Source organism: Alligator mississippiensis, chromosome 5 (assembly GCF_030867095.1).
Source record: "Alligator mississippiensis isolate rAllMis1 chromosome 5, rAllMis1, whole genome shotgun sequence".
NCBI lineage: Eukaryota > Metazoa > Chordata > Crocodylia > Alligatoridae > Alligator > Alligator mississippiensis.
The window spans coordinates 128,817,100-128,837,769 of record NC_081828.1 but is presented as its reverse complement, the minus strand read 5'-3'; the positions used below and the strand labels follow the sequence as shown (position 1 = coordinate 128,837,769).

The 20,670-nt window shown below is 40.1% G+C and overlaps 1 protein-coding gene across 3 annotated transcripts in view; it reads left to right on the top strand.

Annotated features, from left to right (window-relative positions):
* Positions 1-20,670, top strand: part of BMPER (BMP binding endothelial regulator) — a 242,062-nt gene that overhangs the window by 56,854 nt on the left and 164,538 nt on the right. For all 3 annotated transcript variants that reach the window (XM_059728689.1, XM_019483425.2, XM_014602611.3), the window contains exons 4-6: positions 3,073-3,155; positions 4,946-5,036; positions 7,278-7,360. In XM_059728689.1, coding sequence (XP_059584672.1) covers positions 3,073-3,155; positions 4,946-5,036; positions 7,278-7,360 — 257 coding nt within the window. The remainder of the gene's footprint in view (positions 1-3,072; positions 3,156-4,945; positions 5,037-7,277; positions 7,361-20,670) is intronic.

The following is a 20,670-nucleotide window of genomic DNA, read 5'->3' as shown; positions in this document are numbered from 1 at the left end:
TTGTAGGGCCTGGCCTGCTGCCCCCTGACCATGTGAGTGGCCCTCCCCTGGACCCTCTCCAGGTTAGCCACATCCCTCTTGAAGTGCGGCGCCCAGAACTGGACGCAGTACTCCAACTGTGGCCTGACCAGCGCTGCATAGAGGGGAAGGATCACTTCCTTGGACCTGCTTGTGATGGATCTGTAGATGCATGACAAGGTGTGGTTAGCCTTACTGACCGCTTTCTCCCATTTCCATCCTGGAGTCAATAATGACTCCAAGATCTCTTTCAGCCACTGTGTTGTTGAGAAGGGTGTTCCCCAGCTTATAGTTATGTTGCAGGTTCCTTCTCCACTTGTTGCATCCCTCTGACGCTATAATGGGTCTTATACCAGGCAAGGAGACTAAGACACGGTTGTCCTAAACTAAAAGCAAGTTTATTGAACCCTAACAGATATAATGGGTTCCGGGGGCAGTATCGTTGCAGCTAAGAATAAGAGTGCAGCAACCAGATATGTCAGTCTCTTGCCAAGTGCCAGTACAATTGAGCTGGGCCCAGAAGCCTCTGGGTCCCAACACCCATCCTGTCATGCACCCTGCCAGTGCAGCTGGGGCTGGTTTCCATGGCAACCCCAGCCTTGTGCTATCACAACACAAGGCTGGAGACAGGCTCCAGTCATGCGGGCAGGGGCTGCTGGGAAATGGAGTCCACCACTGGCCAGATCCGGCCTGTGGGCCAGACTTTGCCCGCCTCTGCTTTAGCCCATATTATGCTACTTACTACAGTGGCATATCTTGGATTCTGGAAACAAATGTCATGGTTTTCACTTTTTGAAGGAAAACATTCTGTTTAGATTTTTCCTAATTTTTAATTTGTTTAATGCTTTTGACCCTAAGGTATTTTGGGCTTCATGCACCTGTAAGTCTTTACACAGCCAGGAAGAATAAGTCTACCCTATTTATCATTCTTCACTGCTGGATTCTTGAGCCTGGTGCATGAGCTGCTTTGCCGTGGGATCATGTCTCTTTTGGGCCAGTGAATTTGCAGTGACTCTCTTGGCCAGATTTTCAGCTGATATAAATTGTCATAGCTCCTTTGAAGTTAATGGAGGTATACTGACTTACCTCAAGTGAGAATATGACCTTTTATTTTGTCAGTAGTCCACATTACCTCTGTATATGGCATCATAAACCTGATCATTATCTTTTATAGGCATAGTTATGTCATTTAGAGGTGACATTAATATTTAACTTGTACTCTTTTAATCTTTTTGGCAGTATCTGTAAACTCTACTTCACTGCGTCTTTGACCAGTGCAGAATTGATGGTCTGTGCAGTGAAACTTCTAATTAGAAGACTTGTTTTAGGAGCTAACAAATGGAATGTTGTATAGGCATTTGGTTACCTAAGATATCATTGAAATTAGCAAATTCTTAAGCTGATTAATGTACATCAGCTTCTAATTACATTTTGTATTGCATACAGATTTGTTATGTGATATTAGAACTCTGTATTAGTTTGATCCTGTGTATTCCAGTGTCCTTTGGATTCTTTTATCTTGAACTTTAAATTCTAGTGATGTAGGACTTTTGCTAATTTTCTGTCATTACTTCAAAAGTGTCTTGAATATGCGTGGCAGTGCTGACAAAAAAGATTTTCTCAAGCATGTTTGGGTGAATTGTATATATAGCCCTATAGACCAGACTTAAAGGGGGAAAACAGTGAACAGGGCTGTTGGAGTCACAGATTTCATCTGTAACAGGTGAAGTTTTAAATAAAGTGGGATTGACACATTGAAGCTTTTACTATTTATTTTCAAGGTGGATAAGGGCTATATACTGAGGCTGAGGCTGTCCAATACCAACCAAAGAAACTCGGAAGTTTACCCTTGACTTCAGTGGGTGTTGGGTAAAATAGATGAGGAAAGACTTTTTAGAGGTTTTGGTCAAGATATTTGATTTTTTTTCACAAAATGTTTTGAAAATATCAAAACAAAGATGTTGAATTTTGAAATAGTGTTTCTAAACAAATATTTCCATTGTATTTCAGCTTGAAATCTCAGTTTCCAATTTTGTATTTTGGGGTTTTGGATATTTTATTCCTTGCTGTAATTACCTGTTCTATTATTCTGATCTCCTTTCTCTCTTTTTTCCCAATGAAAAATGTCAGAAAACAATGAGGTATCAAGGGGAAATAATTCTATATAAATATCTAAGAACTTAATTGAAAATGGTGTTTTCCCACCAATAAGAGTTTATTTTCTGGAGGAAAAATATGTGGTGAATCACTTTTGACCAGGGCTAGTTTTAATACTCTGCATCACCCATCCTCTCCCAAAGATTAACTATGCACTCCATTTTAGCATGTCTTTTAATTTTTTTTGAGGAATAAACTTCAATAAATAAGTAAAGCTAAGCACTTTCTGAATCTGGAAAACTATGCAAAGGGTAATCCATCCTAATTAAAGAGACTGATACATGCATAGGTGATGTTTTGAGGCAGTATGGGGGGAGTACATGCTCCCCCGAGATTTCTGTGCTGACAATGGGGTGCAGGGCCCAACAGCAGTGGGGATGGTGGTGGCAGCACAATTTCTATGCCAACAGCAGGACATGTAGCTGTAGCCTGGCCAGACCCGATGTGCAGCAGCAGTGGCAGCCGTGATATGGAGTTGTGCGCCCCCACTGTGGCAGTGGCATGGAGTTGTGCCCCCTCCCCCCCATTGTCAGCACTTATGCATTGCCTATGGATACAAGAGAAATCAAATACAGATTTTTAGTTTAAATGGCTGTTGTTATCATTTTATGAAACCAGTACTGTCTGTGCATCAGAAAGAGAGAAATGCAAAGGCTTTTTGCCTTGATTTTGACTACTGTGCCTAGGAATTTGTTCAGGTTTTTAGCTGGTATGAATTGGCAAAGCTCCATTAACTTTACTGTATCATTTTGCATAACTTGATATCTGTTCCCTGGTACTCACCTCTGCTATACCTCCCCTGAGATGAGAACGTAGGATTTTTCTACTTCCGTGCTATTACTAACCTCAGGATTCTTTTGTATGGTAATTAAAGTAAAAGAATCTTTTTTTCTCTAGGGTGCACTTTTGAAGGAAATGCCTACAACAGCTCTATGAAATGGCAAGTTCCAGCCAGGCCATGTGTCACGTACCAATGTCAGGTAAGGACTGAAAGTCATGAACTTCATCACCTGGATGAGCAATGGGTAGTGTGCTAGCCTGATTACAGGGTTATCTTCATTTTCTCAGTATCAGCTAGATTTTTAGCAAAATATGAATTTTGATGTTAATATTTCTCTTTCAGATGCCTGGCTATTTCTTATTTGGCGTTTTGGTTAAAAAGAGGCTAACAGAAACCAAACAAGCAAGCACCCCTCCCCCCGCCCCCCCCAACCAAAAACACAGGAGCATGTCCTCCCATGCTCCTGTTTCGTTAATGCAGTAGATTGCATTATTGGTAGGCTTGCAGCCCTAATAATTATGCAGTTCCATGTATCTAGTTCAGGCCCAGAAACTGCATCTGTGTACATGAGCCATGGAACTGTGCCTGCAGTCAGACATTCGTGTGTGCAGTCTTTTTATTCATCCTTCCAAATTGATTTGCTCATAATTTGTTTGGGTAAAATATAATTGCCTCCTGAAAAGCTGACTGTTTTAAGAACAGTTCTTTCTTTTGATCTAATGCTGATGTCACTCCAACTATTAGAAACAGGAATAAATGACCATTTAAAACACTCTCTATAAATCTTCAAAAGGACCATCCCATCATATGCATCATTTAACATCGGGTATTCAGACACTTATTTCTAAACTCGCCCTGCTACATTAATATTGTGGGCAACTAAAATTAGCCGTGTTCACAAAACAACTTTATAAAGGTGTATTCCTATCCACTTTAAAATATGGGTACCTTCAGCATGTTATGTACTACAGTTAATGTTGAGCAATAGTCTCCTAAGTCCATGATATTTCTTTGACATGATACTCAAAGCTTGCATTTGCACTCAGAGGTGAAATGAACATTTCCTTATCTGTCATTCTAAGTTTCCAAATGCAGAACTAGGTAGCCTATTTCCCCTGAGTGCTAGGACTGGAAAACTAGGCTTCCTGTATTTACAAAATCAAAGGTGTATACAGCAAAAAAAACAACCACTTTTGCATACAGATTCTTACCCTCAGATTCATCAGGACTTCTTGAAGAAGAAATACAGGAAAGGATAATTTACTAGTACGTATCAGGAGAAACATCAAAGATAAGAGACTCCATCTAGAGAATGAGAGGCCTTTATCTCCTTTCTAAGCTTTTTTCCTTCAAGGGGAGAGGGAAGGGAACGCTTTGTGTCTGGTCTCCTGCTATCAAAGCTTTATAGCAGATTACTTCCAAGTTTCCATGGGCTGGGGATTCCTGATAAAGCAGGATTCCTTTTCCTAAGAAGGTGCTTTGTTTCTTACCTGATGCATTATAGGGTAAATCTGGAGTCAGGAAGGCTCAAGTGCTCTTTTGACTGGGGGATAATCTGAATCTTGATACTGTGTCGCAGATACAGAAAGAAAAGGGGCTTTGAAACCTTCTGCTACACTGTGGGTGCATCTACACATGCCCCTACAGCACAGTTGTTCCTGGACATCATTTAGTTTTCCTTTTGGAAGTACTAAATGATGGTGCAGCAACAGCCCCACACTGTGCTGTGTGCCTAGCACACGGTTATTTTTAGCTGCTATGTTGCTGTAGTAACGTGCTATACTGAGGGAGCATGTCACTACAGCAATGTAGCTGCGGCGTCACAGGTTTTGCCCACATGTTGCTGTAGTGTGTTGCTATGGCAACATAGCATCACATGTAGAAGCACCCAGTATATAGCATGTCATAGTTGTAATTCCTGGTTACTGTGGCTTTTGGTTCTTATGATTATGATCATGATCATAATATGGTTGGTTCGGTATTTTTCAGGAAGGAGTGATAACAGAATCCGAGATCCAGTGTGTGGTTTATTGCAAAAACCCTTCTAAACAGATGGGGATATGTTGTCCCACATGTCCAGGTAAGATTTAATAAAAATTCTGATATTCCTTCTCCCACAAGCATTTTTGCTGCTCAGTCACGGTGCCAGTCCCTGCCCAATTTGCTGTCCCATCTATTCCCATCTCCTACCCAGCACTGTTGTTTTGGCTAATTTTCACCCCATGTCTCAAATGTGAATCTTGCTGTGTTATTTCAGGGGAATGACATGGGGAGCAGCTCAAACCATGCTGACAGAGATAAGGTTGCCCTATTGTGCTTTCTGTCTTCCCCTTCCATCAGCTTCCCTCCACTTACTAAACATGCATGGCAAAGTGTATGGACGTGGACACAGTTAACTTTTGGGATGCGATGGATTTGAATGCATAGGAGAGAGCACCCCATTAGGGAGAGAGAAGCAGCTGGCTAAGTGTTGGCCTGGTAAGATTATAGGCACTGGGCTGTCTCATAGGAAGCCTGTTCTGAAAACACCATTTACAAGTAATCAGAAAACCCTCCTCGGCAGCCTATCAGGGATCCTCAGAGGTTCTGTTCAGGTATCTTGGTGCTTCCAGTTTCAGTCACAGCCCAGAAGTATGGGAAAAAAACCAACAAAGAAAAACATCCAGACTTGGAAGTTTGCATTCAGGGCTGAGGGAGATGTATATTCTTCCACCAGCCCTATGTAAGGTTCTGCTCAGTTGCCTTGAGGCATCTCACTAAGCGTTTGGCCTCATCCTACTAATCAGTCAGGTGAGCAAAGCTGATGCATGGAGCTGCCTTTCAAGGCCTGGATGGGGGTTGAACATTATGTGTGAAAGCACAGGCCCCACTGTCAGCTCTCATGCCTCCAGATCAGGAGAGAGGAACCTAATGAATAGGCTTCATTCTCTCTGCTGTGGAGCTGAGTATTCCCTGGGCTGCGAAGCACTTATATTAGATTGAATTCAACAGCCTTTTGGCTTTAACTCTCCATCCTTGGAGGTTTTTAAGATCTGGCTAGACAAAGCCTTGACTGGGATGATATAGTTGGGGCTGGTTCATCTTTGAGCAGGGTCTAGGCTAGATGACCTCCTGAGGTTTCTTCCAACCCTAATTCTCTCTTGTCTATGATTCTGTCCATAATATTTCTAGTTACTGTTTCACAGTAGGTACTAACTATAACAGAGAAATAAGAGGAAAGCTACTCAGCTGGAGGCCAGATGAACAGAATGCTTTGACGGGGCAGAAAAATGGTGTGAAGGGATTTTTGAGCACCTGAATTGAGGTGATTTTCTTAAAGCCACAAAATAGGGGAGAGAGGTTGCACTGGAAAGTATTTAAGTAACTTGGAAAGTGACACATGTAGCTTTCAAGCAGTGCAATACTCAGGACATTTATGGACAGCTGAGCCAAGTCCACTTAGGTTTCATACTTTATGGATGAAGGCATTGACCCTGCAAGGTATGTGTCACAGGATAACTAGGAAGAGGATTTTGGGGGTATGACACTTAATGTGCAGGGGTTCATTAAAACCACGAGAATATGGTCTAACTTACAATTGGGAGATAACAGGAAGGGGGTGGCTTGGAGGCTTATTTTTATGAGAGAATATCTCAAATAAACCTGTTTCCCTCAAGGTCAAACTTCTACTTGAGCCTTAACAGCTCATTGGGCTAGTGTGGGTAAGGCATACCAGTTTTAATAGCCAACAGTACCCAAGGGAGTGGTGTGGCTAGCTTCACATCTAGCTACCTTTGACTCCCCCACCCAAATGGACAGGCAGCCTTCTGGCTGAGCCAAGTGGGGAGTGTGGGTTTTGGCATGAGCTTGAACACCTGCTTTCCAAATTGTAGCTAGACACCTTAATGTCTCTGCCACTGTGCCCCTAACCTATTTTTTCCACTGTCATAAATAACAAAACATTATTCTTTTTGAGGTACAACTGGCACAGTGCATTTAGTTTATTCTGACAATTCACTACATCTTATGTGGATAAGGACATGAGGACTGTTAAAACAAGTGGGGTTTTTTTTCTTTAAATAGGAGTTTTAATGGAATTCCTGACCCAATCTTGACTATAGTGATATAAAAAAACTTCTGAAAAATATTCCCTGTGAAAATATTCTCTTCTTGTTCTTTCTTTCTGTCACAAAACTGTTTTCCCCACTTTCTATAATATAGAGATGATGCATATTACTGAAAAGAAGAAATTATTTATTTTCTACATAGTTCTATGGTAGGATCATATTACAACAAAAAATGTATTGACCCAAGTCAAATTTACCCAAACACTCCTTTTCAGGTTGTATATTTGAAGGTAGACATTACAAGGAAGGGGAAGAATTTCAGCCAGAAGGGAACAAATGCATTAAGTGCTCTTGTATTGTAAGTATTTGTCTTTGACATTGTTTCTACCAGTATGTTCTTCAAAAGGTATATTGTTTTCATGACTGGAAAAAATATAGGAGACTCAGTACTCTGAGTGTTGAGTGTTGGCATTCACTTTTTTTTGAAGATTTCACTACCCAAGTATTTTTTATAGGACTATGGTATTCTAGGTTTCGTACACTTCTGCTGATTGAATCCAGTTGAGAAGGTAAAGCAACATATTCTGGGGACTAGGAATTTGATGGTTCAAGTAGTCCTGTCTTGACTATTTCTCAGATGAGGTTACACAGCAGCATGATAGGGGGGGAAGGAATATTCAGGTGCCATCTGTTGGTCAGTATCAGTTGATGTTGCATAGAGTTTTATCTGAGCAACATACAGCAAGGACCATAAACCTTTTATTTGCCTCATGTTGCTCAATGAAAGGTGGATGGCAGTCTATGGGCTATCCCAGCTGGGTTTTGTTTGATACTTGATGAAAGGGCATACTCGGAATTCTGTGCTTTGCTTTTAACTGTGTATATATATATAAATTGTAATTGCACCTTTCCAATACTGTGATTATGCCCCTCTTTTTCTTACATTAAAGTCAGAGCTTACTTTATACAGTTCAGGGCAGATGACTGACTGGTGGCTGCTGTCTGAGACCAATAAAATGGAAAGTTCAGTGCTCTGCAACATTGCAATGGATAGACCACCTATGAGCAAAAAACAGGGTATGGGGTTAAAAAGTCTCAATAAAGACCTCTAGTATTTTATGCATCAAATATAAACATCCTATAATTTTAAAAAGTAAAGGGGAAAAAAGAACCTAGACCGGTTTTTAACATTTACTTGTCTAGTTACTGAACAGAAGCAAAACCTTTTGAGAATAAAAAGTCACCGATTAGGAACTCAGAATTCTTTAAATCACTGTTGCTACTTTATTTATCCATGCCCATATTTTAAGCTTTATTCCTTTTAAAAATGAAAATATGCAGCCACATTCTTAAATAAGAACTGCTTATTGCTCAACATGAATGAGGTATCAGGGCAGAAGTATTTCCCTGTTCAAGCTTCCTCTATCCCCATAAAATAAAACAAACAAATCCTAGGATAGCGTAGTAAGATGGGGGTGTTTGATATGGAGAATGCAGGGAAAGAAAAATAGTAACAAACCTCAGAATATAAGCATTGCTACACTAGTTCAGCCCTGATGCCCATCTAGTCCAGTAACCTGTCTGTTTCTGTATTACTCTAGTTCAGCCCTGATATCCACCTAGTCCAGTAACCTGTCTCTCTTACTGTATTACTCTGTTACTGGTATGTGGCCAGCACCACATGTATCAGAGGACCCTGCAATAACAACCTTGGTAGCCAGAATCAGGGCGATCTGCTCTCTAGCCAACCCTTCAATAGATAACATGTTTCTAATAGTTAGAAATGGGCTTAAAGCCTTAAACTTAGGTTAAATGATCTCTTCCAAGGCAGAGGTGATTATAATTCATTATGATAATACTGGATATTGATGCTATTCCCAAAATGTGCAGTCCCATCTTCAATCTTATAGACAGCAGCAAGACAAAATTCCTTGTGTCAATTTTGCTCATTTTTCTCCCTTTCCTTCCCTCTCCTTACTGTCTCTGGCCTGTTTGCTTTCACAATCTGGGACCTTATTACCACCTGTGCAATTTAAATTGGAGGCAAACAATGGAGTCATTTTAACGACTCTGATAGTTTACTGCCTACTCTGTGTCCTCTTCTTTACAGAATGTCTTTGCAATTTATATCTTATCTGAGTCCTCAATGGATGTCTTATTTAAAAATACTTATCTACTCATGCAATAGTAGGAGAAAGGGCTTGGAGTGGTAGGCTGTAACATGCAAGGACCTTACAAGAAATAAGGTATGTCCTCACCTAATTAGATTTCTACTGTGAATTGAGATTGTAACTGTCTGACATGCCTTTTGTAGGAGAATAGAAGGGAAGAGAAGTCAAAGTGAAAAAAGTTTTTGCAAGCATATTTTTGAGTGCTAATAAAAAGCTTTTAGATATAAACATCAGATCCATTACTGTTCATCATTAGTTTCCAGTTTTCTCTAAGAACTAATGTGTTTCTGATTATTTATTTTCAGAGTTGTCATGGGTATGTCTACACAAGACACTTTATTACGCAGTAGACTAATCTACTGCACAGTAAAGTGTCAGTATTTAACCATGCGCTAGGCTACTGCACAGTAAAATAGACTAATGACCAGTTATTTACTACTTACTACCTGAAAATACAGGTAGTAGATTAACTGCACTAGCTACTGTTCAGTAAAGCATATGTAGATGCTGGCCAGGAGCAATTTGCTCCCAGTCAACCCATGCAGCAGGGGGCCCACTGCTGCCTGGCTAAACATGGCCTGAGTTGTGCTGGCTGCAGGGGCAGCTGTCTCCCTGATCCCCACATGGCCAGGAGAGCTGTCCCAGCAGGCGGGACTGCTGCATCCCAGTCAGGTGGGAATCAGAACCTGATCCCCACATGGCAGGGAGAGGCATCCCCACCTGGCAGGACAGCCACATGGGGATTAGGAGGATCCCTGCCTGGTGGGAATATTCCCTGGCAGCCCTGTGGGGATTGGGAGGGTCCTGAATCTCCACTCCTGATCCCCACATGCCAGTCCCCACTGCTGATCCTCATGTGGCTGTCAGGCAGAATCCCTGCCAGGCAGGGACAATTCTCCCGGCCACTTGGGGATTGAGAGGATCCCAATCCCCATGTGGCTGTCCCCCGCCAAGCAGGGACACCTCTTCCTACTATGTGGGGATTGGAGCCCCTCCCTATCCCAACATGGCTGCCAGGCAGAATCCCCGCAGGGACACTTCTCCCAGCCACATGGGGTTTGGGTCCAGTCCTCTTGTGGCTGGGATGCAGCAGTCCCGGCTGCTGCGACAGCTGTCTCTCCCCGCATAGGGATTGGGACCAGCACCCTGCTGTTTGCCAGTTTAGGGCTGACACCCAGGGGAGCCTGCAGCTCCCCCTGGCTGCTGCAATTGGGCAGGGCAGGGCAGGGCAGAGCAGGGGGCAAAAACTCTGGCCGGGAGCAAATTTGCTCCCAAGTTGGGGCACATGCAGACCCTTTCCCTGGTGGCAATTTACTGTTCCTTATTTAATGTGCATTAACCTTACTGTGCATTAATAGCATGTGTAGCCACACCCCATGTTACTTAGGATAAAAGAGAGGTAATAACATTAACATTTAAAGCTGGGAGAGCAAGAAAGACTACTGTCTTATCTAGACCATCCCTAAATCTCTCATAGTCAGTAAATTTACGCAAACAAGCTATACTAATAGTGAATATATGTTCTGGTGTGTGTGTACACACACACACACACACACACACACTATAATAAAATAATTTTTAAAATTGTCAAGTACTTAAAAATTAGGAAATGTCAGATTTTCACCTCATTTATGCATAGCCTATGGAATACTTCAGCTGTGGGACAGCTGTGTAACTGTGCTCAGCTCAGAACTGTGCTTATTGGGTACTAGAATAAGAATAGGATAATTAAGATGTTTATTGTTTTCTTATATTTGTTATGTTAGCTGTTCTGTACTGGAAAGTGGGATAAACCACCTCACTCTTTTCACTAATCACTAAACAAGCAATAGCTAAACACTTTGGTGCAGCTAGTGAGGTTTCTTTATAGAGGTGGCATGGAGATGAAAGGCCTTGTATTTCATTACTGCTCCCCTGAACAATCTGCTCCTTAAGGTGACTAAGATTACTGGTTGAAGATGAAAATGTATCATGGGCATATTCCCTGTTAAGAGTGAATTAACTGGTTTTAAATGACTTGATTTCCTTCAGAGATGTATTTGTGCACAAAAGATGGGTGGGAAAAGGGGGCGTCCTCTCACTTGAGCTGAGATCCAGCTGTTCTCCTGTATTTTGTAAGACTATTATTTTCCTTAAATTCTTGACAGGCTGGTCAAGTGCTCTAGAGAAACCTTAGATATTTCTCCTCCATAAGCACCTACTTAAGTGAAGGACTGGTGGCTTTAATCAAGTATTATTTTTAAGATACTATTCTTATGAGACCCAGAGTGAGAGAATAAGTTTCTGCTTGCACAGTAGGAACAGTTGTCTTACACATTGCCTCTCTCATAGCCTATATTAATTATCTTATGTTTTTGTTTTGTTTACAGTTTTGATATAGCATATTTAAAAAATGAAAGGGGAAGGCTGAACAAGAAAGTGACCTGGTGTGATAGTGGTAACCATGGAAAAGTTTATCTTTAATCATAGTATTCTAAACTCATAACTAGCTCCTTTTGATTGAAGAAGCACTCACCAGTGTTACCCAGACTATAGGCTTTGTGAGCTCTGGCATGTGAGGTATGTGGAGATATGAGGTACCACCATGCTGAGAGAGTGGGCAGAGCTATTGAGTAGCTTCAGATGAAGACAAGTTTTACTTGAAGCTTCCAGCTGAGAGAAGGGGAGCAAAGCAGTAGAATACCCCATTAAGAAAACAGTTAGAGACTGGATTACTGCATGGTTGGGATGGCTGAGTGTTATACTACATATGAACTGGGCGGGATTGGGAACAGTTGTGTCTTCTGTCTTTTCTATGGAGTTCACAGGGAGGCACTTACTGAAGTCAATCTTCTGAAGAACAGTCACATGCTGCTTGTTTCCCTGCAGCTATGTTATACAAAAGCTGTACCAGCCTCTTAAGCCAGTCTTCTGAAATGATTAAAAGCAAACAAAGTTTGAACATATTAAGTTGTTGAAAGGAGGACACATGGAACTGGAACCCTTAAGGGAGATAATTTAAAAGCAACTTCAACCCAACCACATGTGTCCATATGCACATTTTCCATGTTATTATTCAATCATACCATTGATAGAAATAATGTGCACAAAATTAATTTGCTCCTGATTTGCCTATGTAGAGGCAAATTTGTGCAGTTTGAAGGTCTATCATTTATGTTCAAGAGTTTTAAGGTTCAAAAACTGTATGAAAGTTGTGCACAAAGAAATGGAAGTCACCCTGAGAAAACCTCATTTTATATTCTTGAGTAAACTCAGATGTTGCAGGTGGAGGCTGCATAGGTCTTCCTAAGTTAGGGCACTGAGTCTGCAGCAGTGTATGGGGACAGAGTACTTTGTGGAGAAATAAGAAAGTAAACCAGTTGGCTTTTTGGTAAGAGTATATATAATGCTCATTTTCCAAAAGTCAAAGTTTAAGTAGGGAAAAAAAGTGGGGAAATTAGCATCTATATTAGGGGCATAAAGGTTATAGATAGAGATAGTCTAAAAGCCTCAAGGACTGTTTCAGACCTGCATAGCTATCTATATATTCTGTATGCACTCTTGTAAGTTTGTTTTTGTGCAAAACCAATTAGGCTCCAATCCTGTATATGAACAAAGGGATCTAACTGTAGAGATGGTGTTATGAATCAGGGCCTTAGTGTAATTTTTCTTTGTTATTTCAGACTATATGATAAAGTATTTCCTATTATTGATACCCTGCTTGTTATTTAGTTGGTTTTCTTCAGACTTAGAAAAGTACATATAGAAAAGACTTTATGTTGCATTTACCAAGCTTGAATTTTTAAATGTGCTTACACTTTGGATCTATCAAATTACAAAAAGGGTTTTGAACAGTTTTTTTTCTTTCTTTCTTTAATGTGCCTGGAAAATAAGAACATTTTTCTTGCTGTAGTGTCTATGTACCATTTTGAATCCTCCTTCAAATGTCTTTCAAATAGTCAGTGTTGGACTGAGAATAGGTCTAAGAGCACTTAGTCCAAAATATAACTTTGGGGCAATATTAAAAAAACAATGAAAAGTAAGACCTTAGAATAAAGTTATAAGCCTAATGAGTCACAGTTTATCTGAAACACAATTTAACACTGTAATAATTATGTATGTCTTTACCATATATTATTCTTGCATATAAAGTAATAGAAATCCATAAATGGATACAATGCCAGAAATTTTCTTTAAAACTGAATACTATTAGTATCCAAAAAAGGGAATATGTAATTGTAAGTAATATGCTACAAGTCAAGTATGTCAATATGCACCATTGTGATTAATTAAAAGGTGTTCAGCAATTTCCATTTCTTTGTATGGTCTTTGTCAATATTTCTTCCAAATACAATTTCTGTTTCATCTGTCACTGAGTCATCTACCATCTTTGTTGTGTCAGGAAGTTGTTCATGAACATAGATTTACTTACATTTCATGTAGTATCTCTCATACAGCTTTACTCAAGACCATTTACAAACTGGATTACACTCCAGCTACACATAAACAACTCTTTTCCTTGGACTCAATATCTGACTTGATTCCAATGAAGGCTTTTTTTCCCCTCCTGTTTTCTGTTACTGCAGTGCAGCCATTGACACTGTAAAACATACTGTCCTTATGGACCTCATATACACAAGTTTGGTTCAGCTCCTAACCAAACAAATCTTTTTGGCTGTATGGACATGATTGTTATTTGCATTAAAGCCCAATTACAGTTCTCTGTCAGTGTAAAAGGGAAAGTTATAATCAGGCCAAAATATGGAATTTCTTTCTCTCTATCAAGAGCCCTCAGCTATGGAAATTAAAACTTGTCCTACATTTCCTAAATCTGCAAAACTTCCTATCTTATACTCTTGTTGGCCAGTACTTCAGCTTATTCCTCTGTTACAATACTGCAAGCATTTTTGTTTTCTTTTTAACTTGACTGCTACAGCTACCTCTCCCACATTCTTGCTCTTTAGTCTCTAGCACATGGAGGATGCTGCTGTGTCTCCTCTTACATATGAAAAAAAAGTATTCTGTTCTGGTTCTTAAAACACATTGAGCGCTATTATCTGAGTACCTTCTAGAAGTGTGTTATGTAATGTGATTAGATCTGTCATGTGTGGTTCATTGTTTCTCCCATTTGGCCCTGAGGGGAAAAATATGTTTTTTGAAATATATATATGTACATATATTTGCTGTTGTAAGCTAGTTTGCAGAAACCCTGGACTTGGTGCTGAATATAGTCAGCTTTGCATATTCTGTAGACAAGGACATCAAACTCATCTGGCCCACAGGGTGCGGAGCTGGTCCACAGGCCACATCAGGCCCACTGACTTCGCTCCCTTCCCCACACTTACATACCTGATCCAGTACAGGCTGTACTTACCCAGGCTGGTCTGGGACACTGGCCTGAGCAAGCATTGCTGGCAGTGCAACCTGAGATCAGCCTGAGTGAGTGGTGTAGGTCAGAGGTTCCCAACCACCAGGCCATAGCCCAGTACTGGGCCACGGTGGGTTGGCTGCGGGGTTGTGGCACAAGCCCCCCACTCAGAGCCCTGTCTGTCTGCCTGGCTGAGTGACTTCTGGGGTCACATCTGAGCTTCTGGGGTTAAAGCTGTGCAGCGGGGGAGCCCCGGGAGTGAGGCAGTCAACTCCACATGCCCCGTCCTGCTCCTACCGGACTGCGGTAAAAAAAATGATGGGAACCACTGCTGTACATGGCGCACATCTTGATCACTGAGTGTGGGGGTGGTCCAGTGCAGCAAAAGGAACTACCAGGGACCTTATGTTTAAGAACTCTGCTGCAGGAACTCATGATGTAATCTTGCACTAGCTCTCACAGAAGTTCTTTGTCTTTGCTGGTGGAGCAAACAGTTCCATTGTACTTCAGGAGTCAGTTAAATAATATTTTATGAATCCTAAGACTAGACCAAGGTCTTGGACCTGTCAAGTCAATGGTCTTCCTCAGCTGAACATAGGACTAGTGTGGTTAAGGCACACCAATTTGTATAGTCAAGAACACGCAAGAGAGTGGTGTGATTGGCATCACATCCAGCTATCTTTGATCTGCAGCTCAATTAACCAGGAACCTATTTATAGCAGCATCAGCTGGCCACAATTTTTTCCAAGAGTATAGGGTAGACCTCAAACTCACAACTCTGGAGCCGTAGCAAGGCACCTGGCCTGCTCTTCCATTGTGCTTCTTGGGCCTGTAGGGTACAGGTATCTGCTATCTCACTCTTTTAAAGTAGACTGTATTGTGACTTTTATGAAGTGGTTACATGGTAAATGCAAATGGAGAAAAAAATGATTGGTGCTTCTGTTAATTTCTTTTAAGCTTTTAAAAATCTTGTTGACAAAATAAATACACAGAGTAGAAGAATTTCTTATGCTTCAAGAGTGTAAAAGAGGATATACAATTTGCACAGACATATGATAACAACAGGGCAGCAAATCATAAGGGCAGATCTTCTGCAGGCTGGAATACTATAAGGTCATACTATACATCTCTCATTTAATCTATAAGGTACAAATCTACTCTGCCTTCTGTCATAGCATTCCTGACATCAACAAAGCAGTTGACACCAGTAGAGGATCTGTTCTCTGGTTCATAAAGCATTCTAATAACAAGCCAGGATTGATTGTTCTTGTTGACAAAGACGAGTTAAGTACACAGAGTTTAACAATACCAGCAGGCAGTTTGTAACAGGCTGCCTCTGATGAAGAGATTACTTTTAATTGGCTTTTGGTGTCACTGAAGCCTGCAAACACCTCTCCTGTAACTTACCCCTTAGAAAATAAGAGATGAGTAAGAGGGAGGAGAACAAAGAATCTGATAATAAATAAAATCAACAAATCAACCCCTGTGGTTAGCAAGGGATGAAAAGGCTGCACATTGCCTTAGAGGTGGCTGGAAAGCACAATGGGCTTATATTAGGCTGCTGTAGCACTTATAAATTGCTGTAATTATACTGTGTATGTTATGACATGGGGATGCTTGTGTGAAAAAGGGATTTAGTTCTCAAAGATTCCCACAAATTGTGGTAGAAAGCAGTCAAAGAAGCTTTTCAGTTATTAGGGCCTTTGTTTGCAGAACATTTTATGGCGAGTCCAAAATCCTATTGGCTGGTTTTATGCTGTAATTTGCATACAGTTTTGGATTCATTTACCTAAATCCATATTGTAGTTTTATTTTTATCATTTGTAACTTTGATTTTAATCCCAAGACTGTATATTTTCTATCTATATCATTGTGCTATTATAAAACTTATTTCTGATAACAAAGCACTTTGAGATCTATGTTTTTTATATGCTAATGAACATATCATCACAGTGTTTTCCATGCCTCATTTAATGATAGGAGAAAATAAGTATTTGTTATCTCAGTGGAAGAAGAAAACACTATATCTAATTGATCTGCACCAGTTTAAAATATTTTGATGTTCTGTGACTTTTACATGTAAACGATCCTAACAATTAGTCTGAGAGAGGAAAGGACACAGAATTATCCAATAACTGCTGAAATAAATACAGAAAACAGAAAAGAAGAAGTTGTCTTTAGGACCTGACAGTATGATTTTTTTCTTCTTTTACCTGAGTAAAGTTTGGCTGGCAACCAGCCTGTCCTGAGTTGTTCCTGAAGCCCATTATCTTTTCTTAAGATGGATTTAAACATCCAACTATGTTGGTATCTAAGCACAAAGTTTGGAATCTTAAAAATCCCACCCATTCCCAGAGGCATTCCTTCCGCATCTAACTTTCAACCAGTAAAATCTCTATGGCGTCCAGGGTTTTGCCTCGGTGCCTGCTCAGAATGCTATACATTTTGACAGTCCTACCTGCTTCACACCTATCCCAAGCCTCAGTGGGATCCATAAATTGGACTTTTGCCCACCTGTCTTTCCTGGGTTCTCTATTCAGTAATTCTCTGAGATTGCCAAACTGCACACATGACACAATGGAAGGAGGAAGAGATACCTCACTTTTACCCACTAGTTGGTGAATGGAATATATAGCTGCTAGGGAGGGAGAACATATAGGTTCAGATCCTTTCTATACTTGATTTGGAACATGAGCTTGATTCTTGGGCTCCTGCCTGCTGGGAGAGTGCCTTAACTGCTGTACAGTCTGTGGTCTCTCCTGGGAAAACTATTCTGTTTTATATAAAATAATTTATTTATTCATTGGGTCAAAGAGAGAAAACTAGAGAGCTATTTTATAGGTTGATGTGCAGTGCACTTATCTGGAATGTAGAAGAGAGAGGTCCTTGCTCCAGTCAATGTTTAATTATTCACAAGAAGGGGGAAATGTATCAACAAGAGCAAATTAAATACATCCAGCCCAGAATACCTAGTAGTGGCTGCTCTGAGCCAGGTGGAAAGGCCACTGAGCCTAGGTCTCCCACATCTCAGCTGATGGGAACCAATGACCCTTACTGTTGGCTATGGGGCAATGGGTCACCATCACTATCTGTTTTTTTGATAGAAAACACAGACTTGCTTTAGGCAACTAATTTCAGGAGAGGGCTTATAGCTGGGAATCCAGACTAAGAATAAACAACTATTTTAATGAAAAAGATAACTTTTATCCCTAACCTCCACTTCAGCATTTCTTACTGGTTAGCTTAGGTGATTCTTTGCTCAGCATGCTAACTTGTGGATCCCGTTCACTTAACTCTCCCCATGCATTGCTTAGGGGAGCCTAGAAGCCTAATTCAGGGTTCTGAATTCCAGTAGCTAGTAAGGTGCCTAAAATTTGTGTTGCAAATGTAAGCCTAAGTTTCCCATGTAAATGTAGACCTTGATGCATTCTTCCCCATTTCTTATTTACCTCTTCCTGCTATTTTCCTCCAATGTTCTAGTCCAACCATTTTGGTCATACTATTTTTTTTTTCTTTTTCAAGTCACAGACCAACTGATAATTAGGTATAAATATAGGTACAAATTAATCACTGTGGCACATCTACATGAGATCCTACGTAGCTCTTTTTAATGGTGAAGTAGCATTGGTGGGCACAAACCGTGACACCGTCACTACTGTGCAGTAGCAACAAGCTACTGTGCACTATGGTCAGAAATGACCCATGCTGTGCCATAGCAGCGGTTACTGCACAATCATTTTGTATTAAATTGCTAAAGCAAGTACTAAATGACTGTGTGCAGTAACAACTGTGCAGTTGGGCACACATGTAGGTGTGCCCAGTGAGTAATAAAGTGCATAACACTAAGCTTTCATCAAAAATTGCTGACCAATGAAATGTCAAAGTCAAAAAGTTCAATCTTTTTTCAAAGTATCATTCCTGATTTTATCCAGAAATGTGGTGTCAAATTGGCTAAAAAAAGTTCATGTGAAAACAAATCAAAATAAACAAATCAATTAAAAAAAATTCTTTATAGGAATTTTCGTTGGGAATTCTTGATTTTTTTTTTAAATTGTACATCCAAGAAGCTTTTAGTTTTCTGCCAGAAACTTTTCAATTAAGCACTGGTATTTTCCAAAGACAACAGATGCTTTCTTTTCAAGATCATCTTGTTTAGACACATAGCCAGTATTCTGTGCTAAAACACTTTCAATAAAAAAATTGAACAAGTCTTATTTGGGTGGCCAGAACGAACAAGAGAAAAAGCTGAGTTCAAATTTCAAGTGGTTTCAGAGGTGATGTAAACAACTGCAGAAGAGGCAAGGGTAGATTTTTGTGGTTTCTTTTTCTTTTCCTTTGGAATATAATTGCGAGTATGCTGTGAAAAAGATGGAGGCCAACATGCCCTTGCCAATACATTTTTTCTTCACAGAAAAAATGATCTAGTTTCAAGTCTGACAGTCTATTACTGCTGGTCATGTAAATCTTTTCACCAGCCTATGCCTTCCACCAAATTTAGGGTGCTATATTGCAATTTAAAAATAAAGACATGCTATTGAAAATTGCTAACAAACAAGTCCAGATAACATGAAGAATTTGTAGCTCTCAATAATTTGTCATTTTTTCCCAGGCTGAAGGGCTGAACAAAGCAAAACTCTTCTCTTCAATCAATCCAAGTAGCAAGTAATTCTAGTACTCCTAATTTAGCAACTGCTGATGCATTACTTCTCCTTTCAGCAGCCAGCTGATGTTCCTTCCAGAGGGCAGTTTCTTGGATTCCCTTGGATACTTGTGCATACTTTTGTGCCCCCACCCCCAACAAGCTTCCTTAGGTTTCTATTAAAGCATATTAAAGCAGAAGGAAGAGGGGACCTAAGTCCATTGGTTTCATTGATCTATTTAGCAGCCTTTACAGTGATGTCCTATATCTACAAAATATTGTGTCACCAGCTTGATCTGTCTCTGCTATAGCAACTTTGTTTTTGACTATGGGCCTGTTTGTAACACATCAAATATTTGCAAAATAGCTAAATAAGAACGTTTGGCACTTGGTGAAAACCAAGCCAGTAAGAAGTTTTCTTTCCCTTTGGTGGTAATACATTCCTTGTGGCCAGCAATGGGATTAGTGACATGCTGAAGATATGACTGGCATGCTGCTTTTAAACAATAGTCAGAAGGGCATAACTTGAAGCTCCGGAAGCTGATTCCTTGGACAGTGTGTGGCTATTATGGAATGCTGGTGGGGCAAGTATCATAAACATGGTGATACTGAACACCTATATAATATTTTTTAGTTTGAGTAGGAAGTGTCAGCTCAAAGAACGAGTAAGTTTTGCAGTTCAAAGAATGAGTAAGTTTTGGGGAAACTATAAGACAGGAACAGTTTAATATTTCACAGTGGTAACTGCTTCTTTCTGTACCACGTTTCATTTAACTAGGTCAACTAAGAGGCTAATTACGACATTTCTAATACATTTAGGCCACGTGCAGACATTACACTTTTACTGGTATAAGTAATCAGAAACTGGTCTATACCTGTAACAAAACAGATGTTCGGCACACAAAACCAGTCTATCTCCATAACAGAACAGAAGTTTGGCACACATAGCCTGGTGTTAAAATGGTGTAACCTAGTCTAAGATTTGCCACCCCTCTCCTCCTAAAAGTGAACGTATGTTCTTTTCGCTACTGATCTAAACTATGCCACTTACAGAAAACGACGTAACTTAGATCGATTCTGCCTCAAGATTTTTGAATGTCTGTATCTAGCCTTAAGGTGTGCATGAATACATATCTCTTTCTAACTGCAGGTCTTTGGGAACCCCTTTCATTTATTATTTTCCCAAATCAGATTTGTTCAGGTTGTGAAAGATAACAGCTGAATTAAGATTCTGCTTTTCTATTCTTTGGTGTTGCTCTGATGACTTGTACAGAACAATTGTGTAAACTGCAAAAAGTGCCATCAGATTTGAAATTTTGAAATCAATTTTCTTCTTTGGGTTTTGCTTCAGGATTTGTTTTTTGAAATATCAGAAAACATATTTTTCTTTATTTTTAAATATATTTTGCAAATTAATTAAGAAAGCAAGTTTTTACTTCATAATAATTTCAGTTTAGATGGGATACTTACTCCTGAAGCTTACTCTTTACAGGACTTAGGCAGACTTTAGG